The 13,664-nt window shown below is 42.1% G+C and overlaps 1 protein-coding gene across 1 annotated transcript in view; it reads left to right on the forward strand.

The window, feature by feature from the left end:
• The window catches only part of plxdc2b (plexin domain containing 2b), a 118,923-nt gene that overhangs the window by 73,291 nt on the left and 31,968 nt on the right, over nt 1–13,664 (forward strand). Inside the window, exon 5 of the mRNA XM_004546845.5 lies at nt 9,931–10,053. Within this exon, the coding sequence (XP_004546902.2) occupies nt 9,931–10,053 (123 nt within the window). The remainder of the gene's footprint in view (nt 1–9,930; nt 10,054–13,664) is intronic.

The raw sequence follows: 13,664 nt of genomic DNA on the forward strand, positions 1-13,664 counted from the left end.
TATTTCTCTGTTGTTCCCTCGTGTATGCCTCCTGTTCTGTCCAGTCTCCTACTGCTGTAAGTGACGGCCATAATGAATGAATTGCCTCTCTATTGAGCGCCCCGCAGCTCTCACCTCTTTAGTGTATTGAGAGGCTGTCTGATTTTCTTTAGACTGTCAAATAAGTGGGATTATGTATTCAGGGGGTTGCTGGTGGTAGAAAGCAAAGGCATCAAGGCTAAGAAATAAAACATTTCAACCCTGGGCTTTATGTTTTCAGAGAAGTGTGTGTTTGGTTGGGTATTTTTTATTTTTTTATTTCTTTAGCTTTTAAGGGTTGAAAGTGGAGCCCAGAGGCAGAAGGTGAGCTACAAGCACAGGCTTAGGTAGAATGATGGGTGTCAGGTTTGTTTCTGTAATGCAGATTTGTTCACTCCTCTGCAGTGTCTTTTATTTTGAAAAATTTGCAGACTCACTGTTCAGTTCCTTTGTCTGACTTCCTCAGCAATAATGGTGCCCTTGCATATGTTGCATATGTGGCTAATGCCCTTGTCCCTTCTATAGTTTTATATTAAAAGATTCAAATTATTGAGTTAAATTATTATGTCTAATGATTATTTGGCTACACAATGTGAAACAGTCACAAACCCCATGCCATTTCTACTTCTAGAGGACTGAACTGAATTGCTTGAAGTATTCAGCTAGTTGTTTTTCATACTGCTTATTTTCTCAAGCACAACTTGTATCCTTTCTTATCCTAATGAAATACTTCTTTAAAATTGTCCCTGGCATCAAACTTCAAGGAAATACCCTCTGAAGTACCTACCTGTCAGGCATCATAGCAGCTAGGATGACAAGACATAAGGCTCAATACATGAGTGGGGCACAAGTGCCTTGGGAATCCCACAGGCAAATGGGAACCACAAACAAGCCACCAGGAAAGTTGCAACCACCAAATACCTGCAGAGGGTAAGGCAAGTCCTGAGGAGTGAGCTGAATGGAAAAACCAAGATCAGGGTAATCAACACCTGTGCCCTGCCAGTGATCAGATACCATGCTGGGATAATAAGCTGGCCAAAGAAGGAGATAGAAGCCATTGACATCAAGACAAGGAAGCACCTTGTCTAGAAATCCTACCAGTGGCTGGACAATGCTGGACTGAAAGAAAGCGCAGAGGCACTAATCATGGCAGCACAGAAACAAGCTCTGAGGACAAGATCTATAGAGGCAGGGTCTACCACACAAGGCAAGATCCCAGGTGCAGGCTGTGTACAGATGCAATCCAGTACATAACTGCAGATGGCAAGATGCTTGCAGGCTGGGGAAACATTGAATGCCATAACCAAGTGGCCGGCATAGTATACAGGAACATCTAAGTCAAGTGTGGCCTTGAAGTCCCGAGGTCAAGATGGGACATGGTCCCTAGGGTCTTTCAGGTACAGACAGAAACTGGTGATGGCTAACCAACCGGACATAGTAGTGGTGAACAAGCAGAGGAGGAGAACGATATCAAATGAGAGCAACATCAGGAAGAAGGAACACAAGAAGCTGGTGAAATACAAAGGGCTCAAAGAACCTGAGAAGATGTGAAGAGTAAAGGTAACAGTGGTCCCAGTGGTAATCGGAGCGCTAGTTGCAGTGACTCCCCAGCTAGGCGAGCGGCTCCAGCAGATCCCAGGAATAACATCGGAGATCTCTGTCCAGAAGAGCGTAGCTCTAGTAATTGCAAAAAACAGTGCAGGACCCTTAAGCTCCCAGGCCTCTGGTAGAGGACCCAAGCTTGAAGGATAAAGACCGTCCGCAGGGGTGAGAGGGGAATTTATATATACATATATAAGCAGTCCTTCAGTGAGCCAAAAGGACTGCTTTATTCACTCTAAGTTCACTCTGCATTCAAGACTTTACACAAGAAATATAGTCAGATCCATATTTCTTGTCTCCTGCTTTCAGTGCTGACAGCACTTTATACGGAGGAAATTCTGAGCATGGAGATCTTTGGGGAAAGATTGATTCCCCTCATAGTATGCTCTGCCTGTGATTTCCACAGTGATAGATGTGTTTTATAGCACGCCCACCATATCAGACATACGGTGACATGAAATGAGGTTTTATACTCTGGCCTCAATGACATTTTTCCCAAAAATTGTTTCTCAGCAGAGTTTTTTATGCCTATATGCCTTAGGCAGCCACCTTATATACAGTATATCTCTTGAACCTGAGAAGAAAAGAAAGAGATTAAATTCGTATTCTGACCTGTTGAGTGATTTTACTGTGAAGCACCACATAACTAAAAGACCGGCTGTCCTAAAATCAAGTGAGGACCAGATGTTTTCATGTACAGCATGTGATTTACGGTGTTAGGGTTATGTTAAGATTTCTGATTTAGATTTTTTTTTTTAAGGATAGACATGGCTGTATGTAAATGTCTAGTTTTGACTGTTTAACACTTCCATCTTCATCTCCAGTAGACTTATGTATATGTACAATCAGGACACAGCTATCTAGCTTGAAAAGCAGTGACTTTGTGTCAATGTACTGTTGCTTAAATACTTTGAACACCAAAGTTGCTTTGAAAATAGCAACTGACTGTGAAATGAAACCTGTTGGCCTATCACAGTATTATGCCATGTCTTGAGGCATTGCTTCTCTTCGCTGCTTTCATTAATTAAATAATTTACACAGACTGCCTCTTTCCAGTGTTTGTGCAAAGTTAGTAACATGCTGGCTTCATACTTTTATATATTGTTCTTAGGACACATTCAACAATTTGCTGCAGATTTGTTGACTACATTCATGACTAGGGGTGCAACGATACTCGTATCGATATTGAACCGTTCGATACAGTGCTTTCGGTTCGGTACGCATATGTATCAAACAATACAAAATTTGTAATTTATTTTATCAACTTTCCTTCTGACGATGCTGTCTGTGTTGAGCGCTCAGTGAGTCTGCGTTCGACTACTCCGCCTAGGCTGCACTGTCGAGCGCAGATCCACTGAGCGTTCAACACAGACAGCATTGTCAGAAGGAAGAGCACAGGGCAAGCTAGCGAGACAGAAGTTAAGCTCTTCTAGGGCGACCGTGGCTCAGGGGGCTGGGAAGCGCGTCTGTAACTGGAAGGTCGCCGGTTCGATCCCCGGGCTCTCTGTCCTGGTCGTTGTGTCCTTGGGCAAGACACTTTACCCTACTGCCTACTGGTGTTGGCCAGAGGGGCCGATGGCGCGATATGGCAGCCTCGCCTCTGTCAGTCTGCCCCAGGGCAGCTGTGGCTACAACTGTAGCCTCCACCAGTGTGTGAATGTGAGAGTGAATGAATAGTGGTATTGTAAAGCGCTTTGGGTGCCTTGAAAAGCGCTATATAAATCCAATCCATTATTATTATCTCCTTGCAACATGGCAAATTGAACCTCCCCCACCCTCATTCAGATCTGGCATTTGGAATTATTTTGGTTTTCATGTGACGTATGACCCTGAAGGTAAGCGTGTCATGGACTAAAGTAAAACAGTATGTTGGATGTGCCACGCAATGCTCAATTACATGGGTGGGAACTATAGTGTGTTAGCGCAGTTAGCTCGTTAAGGTGTTGGCCGTCTAGTCCCATGCAGGGGTAGCTCGTTAATGGAGATTTGCCGTGTTGTGGCGTTGTCATTTCAACGAGATTAACGCTGACAGCACTAGTGGGAACACAACGAATATGACTGCACATTTACGCCGACATCATCCAGGTGCAAAGACAAGTGGAAGCAGACAAAAACAACAAGCATGCATGCTACAAACTTTACCCGAGTCATTTAGACAGCCATTAGCACATGATTCTCCTTATGGGGACCTGATATGTTTAATATTGTGGCGAGCTCAGACAACGAGGAGACGGAGGTATCGTTTGGTCTTGCTTCCCGTGAGCTAGCCAGGGAGCACAGCAGTTTATTGACATCTGCAGAAGAACACTGCCACTAGCTAACTGCTCAGCGAGGCAACCGCACAGCAACAACAACACACAGGGCGCCCTCTGACCCCAGAAGGACACACCGTCGCAGCGAGAGGGCGTCACCCGTCACTATGGCAACATAAACAAAACATAACTGTACAAACAGAACCCCAAACAGCCCTGACCGGCTACATAGCCCCCCACCTAAGGGGTCAGTTGTCCCCGACGACCCCATTACCCCACACAAAGTCCTGCAAATCTGCTTCACCAAACTTTATTTCTTCTCTAAGGCACGAACACCGCGTACAGTGGGCTGAAACAGTTTACTCACAGCGAGCATCGCCGACACAACTCTGGCTGTCGAGGGAGTTATTATATTCCTTTTATTTATTTTCTTTTCGTCTCTTCTGTAGCTAACCCTTACTTTTTCCCCTTCTCCGCTCTCTCTCTTCACACACACACCAGGCAGTCCCGCTACACACATCCCGAATACATTTCCCATCAGGCTTCATCCTTAAAGGGGAATGCCTGTAACACAGGGCTTGCAAAATCGCTAGCCCGACGTCCCGGGGCTAGCGATTTTTCCAGTCGGGCTACCAAAATCTATCTCTGCCCTGCCCGTCGGGCTATCATAGGAAGGAAAAATATATGTCAATGCTTTTGCATTCTTTCGGAAATGTAGCTGGGTAATTATGTCATTGGCATCGGTGAGCCACTGTCAATATGTGACATATTGAAATCGCGTTTGAATTTGCGCTTGTTTTTTGCTTTCACTTTGCAAATGTCCAGGTGCCTTCTTTTGGCGCACCGGCCGGTCACGACCGGCGGGGGAAAAGTCACTCGGGTCAGAACATGGGGTGCCACCATCATCCCACTTCTGACACCAATGTGGCGAGCTCAGACAACGAGGAGACGGAGGTGTCGTTTGGTCTTGCTTCCCGTGAGCTAGCCAGGGAGCACAGCCGTTTATTGACATCTGCAGAAGAACACTGCCGCTAGCTAACTGCTCAGCGCGGCAACCGCACAGCAACAACAACAACAACACACAGGGCGCCCTCTGACCCCGGAAGGACACACCGTCGCAGCGAGAGGGCGTCACCCGTCACTATGGCAACATAAACAAAACATAACTGTACAAACAGAACCCCGAACAGCCCTGACCCGCTACAATATGCTGCTGAGAATATAGCCCAGAAGAAGCGGATAGTATAGCTTTTATTTTGGAAAGAGCCATTTCTCTGTAATAAACTCTCTTTTCCAAAGTGATTCCTCAATCAGATACAGGGCTCCAAAATCGCCTGCCCGACGTCCCGGGGCTAGCGATTTTTCCAGTCGGGCTACCAAAATCTATCTCTGCCCTGCCCGTAGGGCTATTGTAGGAAGGAAAAATATATGTCAATGCTTTTGCATTCTTTCGGAAATGTAGCTGGGTAATTATGTCACTGGCATCGGTGAGCCACTGTCAATATGTGACATATTGAAATCGCGTTTGAATTTGCACTTGTTTTTTGCTTTCACTTTGCAATCGCGCGAACTGTGTATAGAGAGCAACAGTACTGATTGGTGAGTGATGATAATTTGTGCACCAATTCCTCCGACATCGTCTTATCAATCGTTAGCTTACTATGCAAACATGACAAGTGAACTCTCCTGCAGCAAGCTTAAACATATGAGAGGTTGATCGCGCAGAGAATCGCTGACCGTTATGTGTGTGTTCTGCTGAGCCAAATAAGACAGGTCAGGGTGAAGAAGTGACAGCCAAAGAAAAGCTTACCACAAAACGGAAAAGTTATGACAAATCAGACTATAAGGCAAAAAGAAAGTGCAGCTTTATGGTTTCATGGACAAAAGAATTTCTGTGACAGCAATATGACGAGCTATATAACCGGGGCTGCACATAAGTGGTCCGCAGGTGCACATAAGTGGTCCGCAGGTGCACATAAGTGGTCCGCAGGTGCGCATTCGCTGTCAAAAAACAAAACAAAACGCGCACAAGATATGAAGTTGCAACACGTGTTTGCATACATAAGATTTTCTGGAGGAGGACAGACATTTGTTTAAAACTCTTAAAGATGTCGAAGAAGCTCCTTTAAGCAATTACTTTGGTGTTCCTCCACCTCCAAACAATTGTCAGAAGGAGTCCGAACCACAAAAGAAGCACGTATTCTCGGAAAAGTGGTTGCAGGAGGTGAGCTGGCTTCAAACAAATGATGAATGCACAGAGATGTGGTGCGGAATGTGCCGTGAAAATCCCACTCTAGCGGACAAAAACAGTGCTTTTTATATGGACGCAAACGCGCGTTGCAACTTCTTATCTGGTGCGCGTCTTTTATTTTGACAGCGAATGCGCACATGCGGACCACTTATGTGCACCCGTGTAAATAACATAATGTTCTGCCGGGTGTGTTGTTGGTTTTCTCTCGATTTCTGAGTCGACAAGCGCCTTTGTTACTGGGACCAGTCATTTTAAGAAAGGCCCCCATTAGAACCCATGAGAAATGCAAGAAATGCATTATTGCTCAGTCTGCAATATCTTTCCCAGAACAAACACCAATTGCAAATAACATACTAAAAATAAACCTGAAAAATCTGTTTAGAACAGTGTACTATGTTGCAAAGAGTGAACTACCACTGGCAAAATTTAGCAGTCTTTGCAAACTTCAAAAAGCAAATGGCCTAGATCTTGGTTCCACTTGCCTCTTACCCGTGACTTCAGCGGAAATTTCAAATTCAGGATCTGACACAGACTGATTCATGTCCTACACAGTTCTTACAAGTTCATAGAAATTTCTGTTCAATTAGAACCAAGTATTTGAGTTGATGATTGTAATTTTTATACAATGTTGTAATTTGTTTTTCAACAATTTTTTGATTAATGTTTTGTTTCCTTTACAATATTATACTTTAATGTATAATATTGTAAAGGAAACAAAACATCAATCACAAAATTGCTCTCTTTTTTTATTCGGGCTACTTACATTTATTTTGGGCTACCAAAAACTGAAGAGTCCCTGCCCGAAGGGCTACCAGGGATTTTGAAATTTTGAGAGCCCTGAGATATATTTATTTTTTTAATTACTTTTGTTTCAGCAACATTAAATTTAAAAACTGTACTTTTGAGTTAAAATATATATTTATAATTTTAATAAATGACAAATTAAAAAGGCATGAACATTTTTTTTGTATCGAAAAAATATCGAACCGTGACAACAAAGTATTGAACCGAACCGTGAATTTTGTGTATCGTTGCACCCCTATTCATGACGTGACTCTTCAATTCCACCACACCCCAAAGGTGCTCGGATAGATGGAGATCTGCTGACAGTAGAAGCCATTTGAGTACTTCTCATTGTCATGTTCAAAAATCCAGTTTGAGATCATTTGAGGTTTGTGACGTGGCACGCTATCCTGCTGGAAGCAGCCGTCAAAAGATGGTACACTGCAGTCATAAAGTGGTTGACGTGGTCAGCAGCAGCAATACTGAAGTAGGCTGTGGTGTTTAAACTACACTGGTTGGCATTAAGGGACCTAAATGTGCCAAAAAAAATACGCCCCCACCATTACACCCCTAGTAGCCTGAAACATTGACACAAGGTTGGATGGAGCCACATTTTCATACTGTTTACACCAATTCTGATCGTAGCATCTGAATTTTGCAGCAGAAATAGAGACTCATCAGACCAGAAAACATTTTTCTACTTTTGGTGAGCCCTTGCAAATTGTAGCCTCTATATTCTGGTCTTAGCTGACAGAAGTGGCACCTGGTGTGGTCCTCTGCTGTGGCCCTTGTTTAGAGATGCTCTTCTGCAGTCTGGCCATTCTGCCCTGACCGTTGACATAAACAAGGCATTGTCACCTAAAGAACTGCTGCTCACTGGATATTTTCTGTCTTTTCAGACAATTTGGAAAATCCCAACAGGTTAGCAGTTTCTGAAATACATGGCACCAACAACCATGCCACGTTCAAAGTCACTTAAATTACCTTTATTCCCCAATCTCCCACTCGGATTGAAATTATGCATGTCGTCGTGTCTGCATACTTAAATGCATAGAGTTGTTAAAACGTGATTCTGTGATTAGAAATTTGTGGTTTAAAGGGTTTATCTAATGAAATTTGTGTGTGTGTGTGTGTGTGTGTGTGTGTGTGTGTGTGTGTGTGTGTGTGTGTGTGTGTGTGTGTGTGTGTGTGTGTGTGTGTGTGTGTGTGTGTGCAAAATCATCAAATGAATGCTTCAGCCTGGCTCTGTCTCCTCAGATCGGCATCCAACTCAACACCTTTGGGATGTTACTGAATGGGAGATACGCAGCATGAATGTGGAGCTAACAAATTAGCAGCAATTATGAAACACAACGATGCCAGCGTAAATCATAATCTCAAATCTTATTTCCAACATCTTGGGGAATTGGGAAGAATCAGAAAATTTAGTTTCTCAGTCTTTAACAGGGCAAAAGTGATGAGGTTTTAAAAACATAAATACCTTGAAGTGAAGAAGAAGAATCATTTGACAAGAAGCTGCTTAAAGCATGTAGTTATCTGAAGATACTGTCACTGTACGTTTATTATTCATTCTTCAAACTGTTCTTCAAAGGTGAACTACTTTGGATATGTAACACAGTTTCACCCAAATGCCAGGTTTTCCTTTTGTAATGAGTAAAAGATGATATCTAAGGCCGTGCGTGGGATCCTTTTTATTGCTTTATTTTTTCTATTTTTGCAGTCCAGGCAAAGTCAGAGTGAGAACAAAAGCTTTTACCTTGAATAAATCTTGAAATAGAAGCTGACTTTGCTAAACATTGTTGTCAGCAGGGAAATTAAGATGAAGTTTGATTCTGTTGTCATAAGTGCAAATTCTTTATGCAAAGACTGCTCCCTTGTGATGAATAGTGAGCGTTTTCCCCCTTTTCCTGGAGTCCATTAATAACCACGTTTATGGGCTGTTGAATGATCCAGCTCTAGCTTGTGTTGCCTGGGCACGTCTCTGTCTCCCCGTCTTTCCCTCTATAGAGCAATCTATTTGTGCCTTGTTGAGGAAAAGTTAACAAAACCCCTTTTTCGTTGTCATCGACTCTTCATTAGCATTCATGATTGATAATGACAAGAGAGGAGAAAGTGCAGCAGTGGAGGAACAGGAGCACATCCTCCCTTAAAGTCATTCTGATTTGCCCTTCTGTTTTTTGATAAAAGATATTAGGGCTAATTAATCGCTATTCCTTGGTGAAGGTACCTAGAGCGCAAGCCCATAGACTGAGACAAGAGATGGTTGTCTGTTAATGAGAAGCTGTTAACTGTGGAGTGAAGGGCAGCGATGTTGTCTCCTGGGTAGACAGTGTATCAGATTACAGCTTTATTAAGGGAGGAAAGGTAGAAATGGGGGAGACAAGAAGGATATCTGCATTATAAGTGACACTTCACATAGTCCTTTGTCCCACACGCCATCAGACTGTTTAACTCCTCTCTGGAGGGGAGAGGGAGGGGAAACAGGAGGACAAAGGAGGGGGGAACAACTAAGCTGTAGTGCCTCTGCACCTCACTGTACAATACCTTGTGCAATACTTTTTGTAAATAGTCAACAGTGCAATAGACTCAATACTTGAAATGTGCAATTCACTTGTATTTTTATTTTTTATTCCTATTTATTCTATTTATCCCCTTTGTATATTTTATTTATATTTGTCTCTGTATTTATATATATGTGTGTGTGTGTGTGTGTGTGTGTGTGTGTGTGTGTGTGTGTGTGTGTGTGTGTGTGTGTGTGTGTGTGTGTGTATATATATATATATAACAGTTCTGTAACTGTAACTTCGGTCGTTGCTGTGCTTTTTTTGGAAGTCGAATTTCCCAGAGGAACCCACCCGAGGGATTAATAAAGTTCTATCTTATCTTATCTTATCTTATCTTATCTTATCTTATCTTATCTTATCTTATCTTAGTCATAATTTAAGTGTTAAATTAGAAGTCAGAATTTGAATTTAGAGTTCAACAAAGAGTAATATGTGGTCTTCTGTCCTTTTTCTCCTTCAGGGTTCATCTACACTGGTGACGTGGTCCACCGGATGCTAACAGCTACACAGTACATTGCTCCGCTAATGGCTAACTTTGACCCAAGTCTCTCCAGAAACTCTACCGTCATCTACTCTGACAACGGTAACAGCACTAGCATCTTAGTTCTGCACGATTGTGTAACACTTGTGTACTCCTTCCCGTGCACTACAAAATAAATGTGGCACAAAAAAGCATTTCAGTGAGCTAATTTGTGAAGAAACAGCGGGTTTGCTTTAAGTTTCCTGCAGCCAAATCTGTGGTTCATTTTGCTGCTAAGAAAAAGGAAGTAAAATTCTGTTATTGCCCATTGATTGCATTGATGTGTTGGTATTGGTCACCCTGAGGTTGAGTTTGCAACATCTTCTACACCTTGATAACCACTTTTGATGGGAAGGTGATCAACCTGTCTACAGACAACTGAAGTCCAATTTAGACCGACTGCAATCACTCTCAAAGAGATTTGTGAAAATTTGTAAATAACTGCAAACCAGTTTATGAGTTGCCAACACATTGCAATTAATCTGAGTCATTCTGAGCGAGTGAGCATAACTTGTCTCCAACACAGACATGTTGTCTCTTTGTCTGTTCTGGCTCGATTCAGCTGGTTACCAATGTCGTCACGTGCTTGTTCACAGAGGGTGGTGTTGTTGCTAAGGTTCTCCTTCTAATATGGTTGGTCTTTACCTTACCATATCAGGGTGGTTAATATTGTAGGCGAATATTAGCCCATGGGTTTCATTTAATTGACATCCAACTAAACAAAACTCATGGTCTACTTTTTTAAAGTGGCCTCATCTCATTTTTTATTTTATTTTATTTTTTTAAAAGCATCACCACATCTAGACAAGAAAGTATAACTAATGAGTTATCAGCATAAGTTAGCACTGGCTAGCTAGCTTGGTTAGCGAGTAGCACCCATAGTTCACTGTGATAATTATTAGCATCCTAATTTTAAGGAGTAAACAACAGAAGCAAAGCATACATGGAGAAAAGTCAATTAAAGGCATGAGCTATTTTGAAAATAATCCCAATCCATATATTATGAACACAGAATTCGCTTCAGACACTAAAACTATATATTATACTGTAAACATGGTTATTTCTACTATAAGGTTGTGCATTTTAACACGAGACTTTATAGTTTCTCTATAGCCTGTAGCCTGTGTAAGAGTTTTGCTCATATATAAAAAGTACCTTGCTTTATCAAGGCTTTCATTTGATGAAAATGACCCAGAAATATATTACTGTTGTTTTATCCCTCAAGACATTTTATTGCATTGTATATATCAAAATACAAATTGCTTACAACACTGCAATATGTATTTATGTCTGCTTCCAAAAAAAAGTATTTATTATATAAAGCCAGGTAATCTTAAAGTTAAAGAATAGATTTTATGGCTAACAGTGTTTCACAGAATCCTCCAAGATCTTCTTAAGACCTCCCTAAATTCTGCTTACTGCCTTTAAAGTAAAACATCGCCCTTCCTCCGTATCTTTTCTTTGCTATCTGTGATGGTTGTTATCCGTTCTGTCTGTCACTGCTCTGTGATCCGTGTGCAGCAGTGTGACTGACCAACTGTGTGACCTTCTGCAGTGGAGCTCATCAGACTTTAACCAAACTGGCAGCCAATCGATTCTCAGCCTGCCTGCTTCTCAGCGCTGCGTCCATCAGTCAATGTCCTGCCAATACAACATAAGAACTGCACGGTCTGCCGTGCTGTGGAGGAGGCAGCGCCTCCATTAAAAAATGATAAAAACAAGTTTTGAAGCTGCTTGATGAGGCGTTCGCCGCAGAACCATATTGTTTGTTCCACACAAACTAGACTGTGGAGGGTGTGTGAAAACTTTGCTGTCAAATGTTCAAGTTTCACAACTTTCACTTGATGTTGTTAATTGAAATCTGCTAAATAAAGAACGCATGTGATAGGACTGTGAAACTGAAGAGCTGAAGTTTATTTACAGAGGAGTTTAATGTTTCTGCACCTCAGCTGACTCTTGTGTCTGGCGGGACCACAGTGACATCACTGTGATAAAAATAAGGCTGATTGATGCAACAGACGGGCACGCATTAATCCACCGTTCAGTGATTAACTTCACAGCACCATCAGCTGCTGTTCAATTATTACATTTTTTATTATATTAAAAAAGGAACAATAGTACCAACCCAGGATCAGAGTCACCAAATACACCACCCTGACATATATTGTTAAATATTTTAGATTCCTGTTGCTGTTTTTTTAATAGTCTAATCCTGAATGACTCCCTTACACTTCTCATGTTTCAGGTGGTTGATATGGCTGTCCAGTCTTGAAAAAGTATATCTAGAATAGCAACATGTCCAAGAATACACACATCTGTCACTCACAATTAGTGCAGTCCCATAGCATTTCCTCTTATTGATCAGATTAACGTCTTTGTCCATTCAAAACATCCTAAATCCAGCAAATGTGAGTGTTGCAATGCTGTAACGCTCCGGGAAGCACGTCAGACTACACTCGCTGTTATAGAAGAGTCCGCGTGGGTTTTCTCATCAATACGCTGACAGACAGATGAGGCAAACACTCGGTGAGCTGCAGCTGAGAGAGCATCAACATATGGATAATGAAGTGGCCCTGAGTGACATCGCCTGGAGAAGTCTTTATTGATATTATCTCACTGGATAAGCTAAAGAGTGTATTACAATCTAGATAAACTGCTTAAGTGGAGATCTTCATCAATGTTTTCTGGTTTTATCAGATACCAAGAAGCTTCTCTGCGGCATGGCTTCCATCTGAGCTGGAGTCCGGGTTACTCGTACTTGTAGCAAACTAAGGCAGATTGCATCAAATTTGTGATATGGCCAGTTTACGTTGCTTTATGGAAACAAAAGTGCATATAAAATGTTTTTAACTGGATAGTAGAATCTGGAAATTGCTTCTTCACATGTTTACCTTCAATAATTCTGTCATCTTGACTGTCTTGTTAATCTGCCATTGCATTCCTGACAACATCTGTTGAACATCTGTGCATCACTCCTCAGATGTATTCATTTTTTTCCCTAAGCCAAAAAATGACCTAATCGTTCTGGTGTTACAGGCTGGATTTGTTTCTTTTTTTGCTTCTTTGTTCATACAGCGGGTTAAACTTGTAACTGAAAATGGAAACAAGGCCAGTGTGTACTCCCTCCACACCTCCTCACACACTCTATATTTTTAGAAAGGCAGCCCCAGATAGCACGTCAGCCTCCCCTCCTGAACTCAATGCATTTTAAGCAGACTTATATTAAGCGTAACTCGTACTGACTGAGTAATCCCGCTGTGCCAAAAGTTAATAGCAATTTAGTGCACTGGCTTCTTACTGTATATTTAATGCCTTTCTCCTCGAGGTTGTTAAAATATTAGTCACATGTTGTTGTCTAACCCCCCTCCCCTTCTTTTAACACAAGACGCATCCATGTCCAGTGCCAGAGGCCATGCAGTAAACCACATGTAATTTATGATGGGGTTTCCTTTCCGACCAGTCACCAACTGCCAGCAGGGAAGCTAAAGCTCGCCTTTACTTTGGATGGACTTGCTCTGTCTGTGTGACGGAAAAATTGATTGGTCGCATTAACAAACCTTTATTGCCCTGGCATCAAGCCAAATGACTAACTCTGAGGGGACGAATGGCTTCCACATCAGCGGGTTCTCCGAAGTCCACAGTAAATTAAAATAGTGTTAAAAGTAATGCAAGGC

Source organism: Maylandia zebra, linkage group LG9 (genome assembly GCF_041146795.1).
Source record: "Maylandia zebra isolate NMK-2024a linkage group LG9, Mzebra_GT3a, whole genome shotgun sequence".
In the NCBI taxonomy this organism is placed as follows: domain Eukaryota; kingdom Metazoa; phylum Chordata; class Actinopteri; order Cichliformes; family Cichlidae; genus Maylandia; species Maylandia zebra.